This window comes from Nannospalax galili, unplaced genomic scaffold (genome assembly GCF_000622305.1).
Source record: "Nannospalax galili isolate Female #2095 unplaced genomic scaffold, S.galili_v1.0 scaffold212, whole genome shotgun sequence".
Classification (NCBI taxonomy): Eukaryota; Metazoa; Chordata; class Mammalia; order Rodentia; family Spalacidae; genus Nannospalax; species Nannospalax galili.
Window position 1 is genome coordinate 2,377,452 of NW_008333884.1, and position 12,957 is coordinate 2,390,408.

A 12,957-nucleotide genomic window follows, 5' to 3' on the forward strand; every position below is an offset into this window, starting at 1 on the left:
AATAAAACTAACCTGGAGAATGGTGAGGCCTAACTAGCTATTTGACTAGTTTGAACTGTGAGAGCTGTATTCAAAAGTATCTCACGGATTCACGCCAGCATTCTAGGTTGGGATTCTCACTATAGCATTTGACTAATTCTCCATTCAGTAAAGACTGGGAGGTCAATATACTTATTTCAGAAGAGTGGAGAGTATTTTCTTAGACTGTTACTCACAAGATAACACAAGTGTCAGGTTACTTTATCTGCAAATGTCTAAATAATTTTCAAAGTTTACTGTCCCTCTGCCACCACTCTTATATGGATAACACATTTGGGAAAGGGCATCTCTGAACATCCCTGATGTCACATGGCATGGAGGCTCCCAGATATCACTCACTGGTTTTCTAGGCAGCAGAATGCTTCATTTCTTAGGTGTAACCAACTTTGGATGGTTATTACACAACAGTCTAATTTTATCTGGATGTCAGAAGGAATTTTTTGTTTGTTTGTTTGTTTGTTTGGTTGGTTTTTTTTTTTTTTCAGTCTTTTTGAGACAGGGTCTCCTTGTAGCCCCAGCTGTCCTGGAACTCACTATGTAGACCAGGCTGGCCTTGAACTCACAAAGATCCACCTGCCTCTGCCTCCTGAGTGCTGGGATTAAAGGCGTGCACCACCACGCTCTGTGAGAAGGAATTTTTAATCTTTCCTATTCTCTATTATTTGTTAGGCTAACTTTAATAAGAATGATAAATCTGTCAACTTATTTCTAGGATCCTGTTTAGCTAATTGATTATTGTGTTAGCTTCTGTTGCTGTGATGAAATAACTAAAATTAGAGGTTTTGATCATGGTCACTTGGCACTGTGTAGCTTCTGAGCCTGTGCAGATGAGGCAAAGCATCATGTGGGTAGCATGTGGTGGGGCAAAGTAGCTTATATCAGGTAGACAGAAGGCATAAAGAAAGCAAGGACCTGAGGGCAAAGTATACCTTCTAGGTGGGCCAATGAGGTAAGATGGCTCAGCAGGTAAAGGTGCCTGCCACCAAGCTTGGCTGCCTGAGTTCAATCCCAGGGACCCACATAACAGAGAGAGAGAACTCCTGTAAGTTGTCCTTTGACCTAGACACACACACACACACACGAGTTTTATATATATATATATACCATATATATCTTATATATCTTCTAGGGTACTATCTACCCTGACAGGTGACCTACTTCTCTGCTTCTTACAGCTAGGCCCCATTTCCTAGTTTCCATTATTTGCCCAATAATGTCATCAAATTATGCATCTATCAGTGAATCAATCCATTGCTGAAGTCAGCACCCTCATGATTGTCTCTCAGTAGCACCACTAACTGAAGACCACCTCTCAACACATGGCCTTTTGGGGGAACACTTCCTAACAAATTGTAACAGTTGTGAAGACTGTGATTCATATCTGAGAATGCCAGAGACTGTGATTTTTCTTTATAAGTTTTATCAAAAATGCCTGCAAGGGAATAACTCTTCATCTGAGTCACTGCAGACACTTTAAAAACTACTGCTGGAAACAGTTCTAGGCAAAAGCTTATTATTCTGCCCCAATATTAATTATATATCCCATTGCTGCCACCTGTAAAGATGGATGCTCTTGCCAGCTAATGCTGTAAACTGGGGCAAATAATCAGTACAGGAAGGACACTGAAAGTCATCTATCTAGTGCAGGCTTCTATTCTCACCCTCTTATTTAACAATGGTTCTCTCTCTCTCTCTCTCTCTCTCTCTCTCTCTCTCTCTCCTTTCCTCCCTCTCTCTCTCTCCTCTCTAGTGTGTGTATGCCCTCGGGCCAGAAGAAGATGTCAAATTCCACAGAACTATAGTTACAAGTGGTTGTTGGTAGCTAGCTGTGGGTGTTGGGATTTGAACTCAGGTCCTCTAGAAGAACACCGTGTTCTCTTAAAATGTTAAGCCATCTCTCTAGCCCCCTTCACAGTGGTTCTTAGATGTGGCCCACATAGAGGAAGTAACTTATTACATGCAGCTCATTAGTGGCTCAGCTAAGTCTACCCTGTCTCAAGAGGTGACTTCTTGAACATTAGAGATCATTACAAATCAGAGCCTGGTTATCCCCTTTCTTTTATACTCCAGTGCCAAGCCTCGTCATATGCTCTGGTTGTTTGTCCCCCCCACTTCAGTGTCAGAATTAGCAAGGACATAGAGGTTGGGATTGGTAGGAGTGGGGTGGAAATAACAGAAGTAGAGCTGGGCCATCAGGCTCACCTAGGTGGTCAGTAGGCCTGAACGTGTGATCTTGAGTACCTCTAGTCAGGGGTGAGGCCTCACTTACAGGATTTATCCCATGGCTCAGGAAAGAATTGGTGCTTTCTTTGTGTTTCCAAGACCAGGGTCAGAACAGAGGGTCCTGAGCATCTGGGATCTCTGCCTTGTGACCTGGCACCATAGGAGATGGTTTGCTAACTCATTCTGCAGGAGTCACAAGATGCTCTGAGGGACAGTTTTATGAAAGCACGTTCTTTTCTCTCACATCAGACTTTACTTAAAAGTCAAAGGAAGTTTCCCAATGTCTGTTGGATAACTCCAGGTGGGCAGCCCTGACTCTGAGGGGGTAGGGGATAGGGGACCATAAACTCACCTATATGAATGGTTTGAGAAATTTTGAAGATGGTGGAAAATCCCTGGAAAGTATTTGGAATAAGGTATAATTATAACTATGCCTTAGGAAATAGTCATGCCTATCCTCTCACTAAAAAATATCTGTATGTAGAAACTGTAAAATCAATCCAGAAGTTGCAGGGTGGAGACCAAGAAAGGAAGTATGCTGTTTTATCCTTTAACAAAGAAAGTCTGCCTTTGACTCAGGGCAGTCCATCAGCTGCCTCAGAGCCTAGTTCCACTAGAGCTTGGTGATTGGCTGGGACAAGCCAGGTATCACCAACAGAGGCAGCTGATGAAGGACAAGGAGGAGAGGTATAGCACATGCTGCATGCCTGCCCATGTATGCTTCCTGTGTCATCCTACTGGCTTCTCCTTTTTCCTCTTTCATTCAGACTAACATTTCTTGAGCACCTGGTATGCAAGCAGACCCCATTGAGTACCACCTTCCCCCTTCTACCTGGTTTTCCGTGCAGTTCAGTCTTCTGTTCACAATCTACTGATCTTAAGTGCTTCATTCAATGCTTGTTTTGTGAGACATGGTCTTGTCATGCAAAGGCTGGCTTTGAACTTGTGATCCTCTTGCTTCTACCTCTTCAGTGCTGGGATTACAGGTAATGCCCTTCACTCTTAAGTAGTTCATTTGATCATTTAACTCTTTTTTTCTTTTTCCTTCCAGAACATTCTTTTTGTTTGTTTTAAAATGTTAGGTTTCTGCACTGGGCGTGGTGGCGCACGCCTTTAATCCCAGCATTTGGGAGGCAGAGGCAGCTGGATCTCTGTGAGTTCAAGGCCAGCCTGGTCTACATAGTGAGTTCCAGGTCAGCTGGGGCTACAGGGAGACACTGTCTCAAAAAAACCAAAAAAAAAAAAAAAAAAGGTTAGGTTTCTGAATTAAAATATTATAAAAGCCACTTTAAAAAACCCCATGAAACAGTCTGAGCCCCTCTTCTCATTCTGTTCCCCCATAGAATGGGAAACAATTACTCCAGTAATCCCACATGGAATTGTATTGGATCTGGGTGCTGTTACATAACATTTCCCTGAAGGATAACTACTTCCAAATGAAACTTTGTAAAGATTAGCATACAAACTTCACAGCAGGTAAGGAGTGACCTAGAAGAATTGTAGGAATATAGAAAATGCATCCTGAAGGTCTGGGAGACTAGCTCAGTGGTAGAACACTTGCCTACCATGTCCAAGGCCAAGGGTTGAATCTGTAGCACTGAAAAAAAAAAATTAAAGACAGTAAGACAATCTATCCTGAGAAAACATTGGATGCCTGAGTTATGGTCATAAACCACTTTTGTGTGACCTCTCTTACCAAGCTACACAGCTCTTGTTCTTCCTGGGTGATCACCTGCACAATCTCTTGAGAATTCAACAGTTCCAATCCCTGTGGATCATGTGTAATTAGATACAAGGGTTTGAAAATGATGCTGGTTGTTAATAACTTCCCTTGTCTTCCCAGGGTGAAGGCTGCACAGACTGAGTTAGGACAGCAAATTCTGGCTGACTTTGAAGAAGCATTTCCTTCGCAGGGTACCAAGGTACTATTTTGCACTTGCCCTCCAGTCTTCAGCTGTGGTCACTGTGCTCATCTGGCTCATGCTCACTGCACTTACTCATTTGTCATTCCAGAAGTGCCGGCCGACAGAAGCAGATCTGTTGGCCAGAAGGTTAAGCTAATCCAACTAGTCTCTATTTTAAATATCCCAAAGCAGTTTTGTTTCCTTATTTATCTCCTTCCAGCATCAAAAAGTGAGGATTTGGGCCAGGGATGTGGTTTAGTTGGTAGAGTGCCTACCTGCCATGCACAAAGTCCTCAGTTTGATCCCTAGCCTCCTATAAACTGGGTATGGTGATATGTGCTTATGATCCTAGCACTTGGAAGGAGCCAAAGTTCAAGGTCATCCTTAGCCACTTAGTGAATTTGGGGCCAGCCTGGGTTACAGAGACTCTCTTTCAGGAAAAAGAAAGGATTTGTTTTATTTTCATTTAATATATGTCAAACCTTGTATCTTCTTTCCACTATAAACTCTTTTTTCACATAGCTGTGTTTTTAAAAAATTTTGAACCCACAATGTTTTTTTAGGATTGTTACATAACATCGGTTTTAGTTTGGTGAAAAGACAACTGGAAGGAGTTTCCAGGAGCTTATGTAACTCTCTCATGACACACTTCAGACTTTCTTCTAATGATCAGAACCCTATTCTTTGGGATCTTTATGTTCGCTGGTGGTAGAGCTGTGTTGTGTCTGCGAAGCCCCCAGGCTTTCACTTGTGAGCTGTTGATTTCCTGTCTCAAGTACATGACATGGCTTTCCCTTCCTTGGCTGTTGTGCTGGTAGCTACTATTAGTTCTCTCCTTCACATTGTACAAGGCAGATGTCATCTTAATGCTTTGCATGTGTCAGGGCAGACAGAACCCTCAGATGCTTTTTTTTCTATTATTTGAAGTAATAGAATTTCAAAAAAAAAAAGAACTGTTGAAGGCAGAAATGAAGCAAAGCTCCCAGCCAGCAGCTTTTCTTGCCCGGCTTTGTGGGTGGAAGTGGGGATATACGTTCACTTGTGAGCCAAGGAGTGTTTCCTGGATCTGCTCTATAATTCATTAACTGAAAATATCTTAATCACTTTTCCTTTATGCTCCATATTAGGACGTAGGTGGGGATGGCTGCCTGGCTTTGGCAGATTACTTTTAGGAGACAAGCTTCCTATTTTAATGCCCTCATATTTTGCGGCTGACCACTAGTAATCAGGTATTTATTTGTAAAGCACTTTTCTTGAGAACTTACCTTCTTTAGTCACCTGATGTAACCAGAGAAGGCGTAGATGTTGGAAAGCTATTATTTCTATTGACCCTGTGAGGGGTCAATGAAGTTCTAAGAAGCAGGAAAGGATTGTCAGGCTAGATGCTGTTTCTTCAGGCTAGGGTCTGCTTTTGAGCAGTAGAATCTTCTAGGTGTCTGCTTTCCTGTGCTCTGCTGCCCCATCCTGATGCACAACACATTAGAAGGATGTAGGTGAAGGCTATCTGATTATTTACTTATCATTTAACCATGACCTACTTCCTGTCTTTTCTCCCAGATCCCATTAGGCAGATAAAGTTTAAATGGTTTAATGACTTGCCTTCCTTTTCTCTGGCTCAGTGACTTAGTGGGATTTTGTTGTTACAAGTCTTCTTTTTTTCCTTTTTTAAAAATACTGTTGACAGGCCAGGCGTGGTGGCACACACCTTTAATCCCAGCACTTGGGAGGCAGAGGCAGGCAGATCTCTGCGAGTTCAAGGCCAGCCTGGTCTACATAGTGAGTTCCAGGACAGCCGGGGCTACAGGGAGACCCTGTCTCAAAAAGATAAGAAGGGAAAAAAAAAGACCGTTGACTTTTGTGTTACTCTTCCTATTTTCCAAGTTGGAACCAAGTTGGTTTTGTTTGTTTGTTTGTTTGGTTTAAAAGTATGCACTAATGGGTATGGTGGCACATGCCTCTAATCCCAGCCCTCCAAAGACTGAAGCAGGGGAATTCTGAGTTAGCTTGGGCCACATAAGGAGTTTTAGGGCAGTCTGGCTATACAGAAAAGATCTTGTCTCAAGAAAAAATTAATTAATTAAAAATACAAAAATAAAGCATCAAAGGTAATCTAGTAAATTTTTTGTAAATGAGAAAATTTGAACTCCTGAGTCCATAGGTTTTGGGCTCTGAGACTTCTCAGTGAGCCCAAACATTTTCATCCTGAATTCAGAGTTGATCATTCATTGTGTTTAAAGGACAGCACAACAGCCATTGGGAATGGAGCCAGTCATATTTAAACAGTTTCAGTTTCAGGCAGCTTGTGTGACATCTGAATGTCAATTGAGATGGACAGATTTGACAAAAATAAATAATAAGTAAAGCGTTAGAAGAGCCTTACTCATCTCCTGATTCAAGTCCAGTGTTTCTCAGATGAGATAGAGTAACTTCTTCCAAGCTAAGTCAAGAGTAGGTTCCAAGGGTTCTTTGTGCTTTAGAGACCACAGTCAACACATTGATTCAGTGATTTACTATACAGAAGGCTCAGAGAGATCAGGCTGCTTGGTAATAACAAAGCTATTCCTAGCTGATGTATCCTTATAGTCCCTCCCCATTTCCACTGTTCAGGTCAAGGAGCCAATATCACAGTGTTTCACCTTTGACTGTCTGGTGATTTGAAACCTGGATGTAGGTTTTAAAGCTGCAACTGTGGATGGCACAAATATAGCCCTTTGGGGGCTAGAGAGATGCCTCAAGTGGTTAAGAGCCCTGTACTCCTTGTTCTTGCAGAGGACCCTGGTTCAGTTCCCAGCACCCACATGATGGCAAACAATTGTCCATACTCCAGTTCCAGGGGAATCCGATGCCCTCTTCTAACCACGTCCAACATTGCATGACATGGTTGTACTTACATACATGCAGGCAACACACTCATACACATAAGATAAAAATAATGAATAAAATATTAAAAAAAATATATATATAGCTCTTTGGGAACAGGAATCACAGCTGAGCATGGTAGAACATACCTATAATCTCAGCACTTGGGAGGCTGAGGAAAGAGGATCCTAAGTTTTGGAGCTAGCCTGAACTATATAGCAAGACCCTGTCTCAAAGTAGGCAAGCAGGCAGGCAGGCAAACAAACAACAAAGGATCCTAGAAAGGTTGGAAGCAGGAAAAAGTAGCACATGTGAGCAAAACTGACTTTTGGGTCCCTTCAGTAGAATCTCTGCCGTCATTCTGGCTTTTTGGTTCTCTTTCAGTTTTGATAAAAAATTTCCTGCAGTCCTTGATTTGCTGGCCTTTTTTTCTGGAATACTTCATTGCTGATTCACAGTAGTTTTCAGGAACAAGTGACTAAAATATCTGTCCACCTTAGAAAGAATGGGTATCCAGGGAGTGAGAGTAATAGTAGTAAGAGACAAACAAGAATAGCATTTTTCATAGGGCAGGAGAGTTAAAGGTGGTTTCTGACATTTGACATGTACTGTTTGTTTTACCAGAGGCCAGGAGGACCCAGCAATGTCCTGCGAGATGCCTGCCTGGTGGCTAATATTTTGGACCCTAGAATCAAACAAGAAATCATCAAAAAGTTCATTAAACAGCATCTGTCAGAATATCTAGTCCTTTTTCAAGAAAACCAAGATGTAAGTATTGACCAGATGAGGGCAGATGAAATAGTTGAATGTTATTGAAAGGACAAATGCTGCCATGCCTACTGACTGCTACTTGACTGGTACAACTATCTGATAGTACTGAGCATTGAATCCCAGCACCTCTCGGCTGACTAAAGTTTAGTGGTTCTTAACCATTTTCAGGTCACTGACCTTTTCTAGAAATTAATGAAAACTGTAGAACTTCTCCCCCAGAAAAGTACACCTTTTAGGTACACTTTAGGCATACAATTTTAGGAAGTTTACAGACCACTAAAGCCCAAGCTTAGACCCTAAATTAAGAAACATTAGTTAAGTAAATAAGATAGGATGGGTTCTTTTACATGGTGAGAAACACAGAATTTGGTTGGCCTTTTTTGTTGGGTCTGTATTTTCGCTTGTTCTTACTACTTCTAAGTACTGGGATGGTTTTGTTCCCCACCTTCATAAGGTCGCCTGGCTGGACAAAATTGATAGACGGTATGCCTGGGTGAAACGCCAGCTTGTGGACTATGAGGAGAAGTATGGCCGAATGTTTCCACGAGAGTGGTACATGACTGAGAGGATTGCTGTAGAATTTTGCCACGTGACAAGGTAAATTTCAACTGTCTCCTGGTTCTAGACCTGACGGGATATTCAAAACCAACCACACAGTCTCTCTGGTTCCATGTTCTGCAAACTGGGCAGTTTCCAGGTACTACCAAATGATTGGTGCCAGCCTTATACCAACTATAGCCTCAACCTCTGCTTCCCTCTTGGCTCTAGGACTTCCCCTGTGGCCCAGCCCTTGCCTCAAACAACCTGCCTGCCCTCCTTTACAGGTTTAGGGCTCACCACCCAGATTTCTCCAGGGTAATTTATCACACCCACATTTCCCCTGCATCTGTATCATGTGTTATCAGCACACAGTGTGTCCATCCATCATCATTTTGTTTTTCTGACTTGCTGGATCGATAACTCTATTATAGGCAGGGGTAGTCTTGACTTTAATGACATGGCAGACATGAGGAAAAAATTTGTTGAATAAATTTCCTAATATAGTCTTTATATTCTGTGACGTCTGAACATTCTAGGTATTTTAAAGACTTCTCATTCATGCTCTGTGTAATACCTGTGAATATAGTCAAGGGCCACAAAGTCTTATTCAAGAATTACAACCCAGCAAAGTTAGCTCAAGTATATCCAGGGCATATTGAGCCAGAGCCAGACATTTTTATTATTTGTTTATAGTTATACCAAACACTGATGGTAAATGTTTTTGTTATATGTTCCCTTCTAATAGCACATAATTATATTTGACTTCAGGTTAATAAAGAGGAAAAGACCTATTTCTAAACATAAGTCAGCTTCCTTAATATCATTCACAGCACTTTTTTTCTCTTTCTCCTTCTGTATCTGTGTGTCTGTTTGTGTGCACGTGCTCATGCACCTTGCATGCTGGGGATCAAACATAGAGCCTTGTGAATGTTAGGCAAGTGCTCTACCATTTGGCTATACCCCTCTCCCAAATCTTCCTCCACCTCCCTCTCCTAAATTGGAGAAAATACTTTCAAATTGTATACTTTGTGAAACAAAGTGTTTTTTGTGGTACTGATTTTTTTAAATATTTTATTTTTTTTACTTCATTTATTATTTTTATTTTATGTGTATGAGTATATTCCCTGCATTTGTGTAAGCACACCCATGTCATGCAGTGTCCACAGAGTCAGAAGAGGGTGTTGAATTCCCTTGGAACTGGAGTTACGGATGGTTCTTAGCCGCCATGTGGGTGCTGGGAATTGAACCTGGGTCCTTTGCAAGAGGAGCCAGTGCTCTTAACCACTGAGTGGAATCGAACCCAGGTCTTCTGTAAGAGCTTTCTGTAAGTGCTCTAAACCTCTGGGCCGTCTCTCTAGCCCGTGGTACTGATTTTTTTTTTTTAATATGCTTTAGTGTTTAAAGTAGTTTTTAAGTTCACATTAAAATTGGAAGGACAGTACAGAGAGTTCCCTCTAGTCCCTGTCACTGCACACGTGAGCCACCTTCATTGCTAACCCTACTAGAGCCATATGCTTGTTATAGTTGAAACTACCTTAGCATCATTTTCACCAAACTCCATAATTTACCTTAGGGTTTACTTCTGAGGGTATACCTTCAGTATGGCTATTGTTTAAGACATGTGCTGTCATAGAGTTAGAGCATAGAGACCTTTTTAAAATAAAATAGGTAAGTATTGATTCATGATCAGTTGTGATTGTCACTTCATCAATCTTATTAGTAAAGAATGAATTCCTTGAAAAACTGTTTACCACTTCTTTTAGCCTGTAGTTCAGGAGATTTGCTAGGCAGGCTTATGAAAAATGAAGCCCACACTAGACTGGGAGTTTACTACAGATAGCAAGTCTCAGGGAGTCGGCACCTGCTGTTGTCTCAGCTACAGGCAGAGCTGCTGCCAAGCTTTTACTGTGAGGATTTTGGCTAGCATCCTACCAATTCATCATCTTCAAATATACTCAGAGGCTCTTTGTTTGACTTTTATCATTTATTTGTGTGGGAAGATGATGACAGCTTAGTGCTTACTAAGAACTTACCTGTCACTGTTCCCTAATAACCTATATTTTGAAACAGAACACCTGAGTGAGTTGCACACTGGCTCCACAGGCAGGAAGCAGTCAGGCATGTAGTGTCACCTTTCACATGGGGTTTCCTGCTTCTCATAGGCATTTCTAGGATTTTTGATCTGGATGAAAAGATGTTTATTGAGCTCTGGAAGATGAATGGCTTGGTAATTCAGTAATTCATGACTTGTGAAATTATATAGGATATATGTACCTTAATAAAATTCTAAACTTCTGTATTATTAACAAGTTACTGAAAATTTAAGATGTAGATCAGGTGTGGTGGTGCATGTATTTAATCCCAGCACTCACCTTTAATCCCAGCACTCAAGACAGTGGCAGGCAGATCTCTGTGAGTTTGAGGCCAGCCTGGACTACATAGTGAGTTCCAGGTCAGCCAGCATTACATAGTGAGACCTTGTCTCAAAAAAAAAAAAGAAAAGGAGAAAAAAAAAATGTAATAATAATCATATTATCAGATTAGCTTCCGTAATTTTTTTTTTTTTTTCCCTTTTGAGACAGTGCCTCCCTGTAGCCTAAGCTGTCCTGGAACTCACTATGTAGACTAGGTAGGCCTCGAACTCACAGAGATCCACCTGCCTCTGTCTCCCGAGTACTGGGATTAAAGGCATGCGCCACTATACCTGGCAGCTTCCATAATTCTTTGGTTTATTTTTATTTTTTTAATGTATATCAGTGTTTTGCCTGCATGTATGTAAGTGTACCCTTGTCATGCAGTGCCTACGGAGGCTGGAAGGGGCATTGTTCTTCTTAATCTTAAGATACTGTTACTCTGTTATTGTGCCTAATTTATAAATTAAACCTCACTGTAGATACATATTGTAGGAAAAAATATAGCATATATACAGTTGGATACCCCAGAGGTTGAGATGATTCTGTACATTTTTTTTTGTCTAAGTTTAAGCTGTTTATTTTCTTTGTTATATGCTGTATGAGTGATGTTGGACAATGATCTTATTTCTTTATTTTGAAGGACAGAACTTTCAAAGATTATGCGAGCCCGTGCTAAAGAAATTGAAGTGAAATTGCTTCTCTTTGCAATTCAGAGAACAACTAACTTTGAGGGGTTTCTTGCAAAACGTTTCTCTGGTTGCACCCTGACAGATGGAACACTGGTAAGACCTTCCTGAGGGAGCTGGACTTGGACACTGATGCTGGGGTGGCTGGCACGGCTGGGCTCACTGTTCTGCTATAAAGTGATCTCATTCTTTGGCTCCTGAGCCTAAGGGATCCAACCCCCTCAGCTTCCTGAGGAATTGGGACCACAGGCACATGCCACTGTGCCCAGCTTTTAATTATTTTAATGTGGAAAATGGGCCAAATGAGTGACATCCAAACCTTTTCTTTAACAAAACCTGATGTAGAATCCAAACATGACAATGAGAACTTTTTCCCCCAAATTCCTACCATATGTACTATACCAAGCTATTGCATTTACCTGCAATCAATCACTTTGATTCATCTCCTGTAGGAGGTACCAGCTGAATTCATTAAATCTTTTCACAGAGGTCACAGAGCTCATGTGTAAAAATATAAAATTGCAGCTACTCTGATGGAAATAGAATAAGAGTATGAGTCAGACTGGAGTACCACTCACCTGTTCATCTCATCTCTACAGGATCCTCTAGGTCCCAGCCTTCTAGTCCTAAGATCTGGTATTCAGAAGGATCCCCTCCGTGTCCCCATTACACCTACCTCAACCGTCAGGGCATTGGACTGAAGAGTGGTAGTGGCAACAGTTCTGTTTTAAGTCAAAACCTCAAGACACTACCTACTCTAGCTCATTTATGACCTTATTAAAATACAATTAGAATCACAAAACACAGGGTTTTTGTTAGTTTGTCTTTTTGAGACAGGATCTTCCTGTAGCCCCAGCTGGCCTAGAACTCACTATGTAGACCAGGTTGGCCTTGAATTCACAGAGATCTGCCTGCCTCTGCCTCCCAAGTGTTGGAATTAAAGACGTATGCCACTGTGCCTGGCCGACAAAACACAGTTTTCATACTTAAAAAATCAAATATACAGAATCTAAATGTGGTAGCAGAGGCACTTTGGAGGTAGAGGCTAAATGATCAGGAGTTCAAGGTCATTCTTAGCTACAAATTGGGTTTTTGGTCACCATGGGCTACATGAGACATTGTTTCAAAAACAAAAACAAAAAACCCTGCAATAGATAGATAAATGAAATATGAGGACAGTTCTCTGCCTGCTAACTCCTGTTCGAAATTGATTTCTTTTTAGTAAGAGAGGAAAAATAAATAGATGAAAGTGTCCCTAAAGAGAACGGAAATAGCCCGGTTTGGTGGCGCACAACTTTAATCCCAGCACTTGGGAGGCAGAGGGAGGTAGGTCTCTGTGAGTTCGAGGCCAGCCTGGTCTACATAGCGAGTTCCAGGCCACCTGGGGCTACAGGGAGGCCCTGTCTCAAAAAAGACCAAAAGGAACAAAGGAAGGGAGGGAGGGAGAGGAATGAGTAAAGAAAGTGGAGTATACAGGGAATACTATACTAGAAAGAAAAAAATCTAAAGAATTGAGAGATG

The 12,957-nt window shown here is 41.5% G+C and overlaps 1 protein-coding gene across 3 annotated transcripts in view; it reads left to right on the forward strand.

Annotated features, from left to right (window-relative positions):
* Positions 1–12,957, forward strand: part of Vps53 (VPS53 subunit of GARP complex) — a 182,014-nt gene that overhangs the window by 81,172 nt on the left and 87,885 nt on the right. For all 3 annotated transcript variants that reach the window (XM_008828753.3, XM_017797063.2, XM_029561438.1), the window contains 4 exons: positions 4,106–4,184; positions 7,650–7,793; positions 8,251–8,393; positions 11,391–11,532. In XM_008828753.3, coding sequence (XP_008826975.1) covers positions 4,106–4,184; positions 7,650–7,793; positions 8,251–8,393; positions 11,391–11,532 — 508 coding nt within the window. The remainder of the gene's footprint in view (positions 1–4,105; positions 4,185–7,649; positions 7,794–8,250; positions 8,394–11,390; positions 11,533–12,957) is intronic.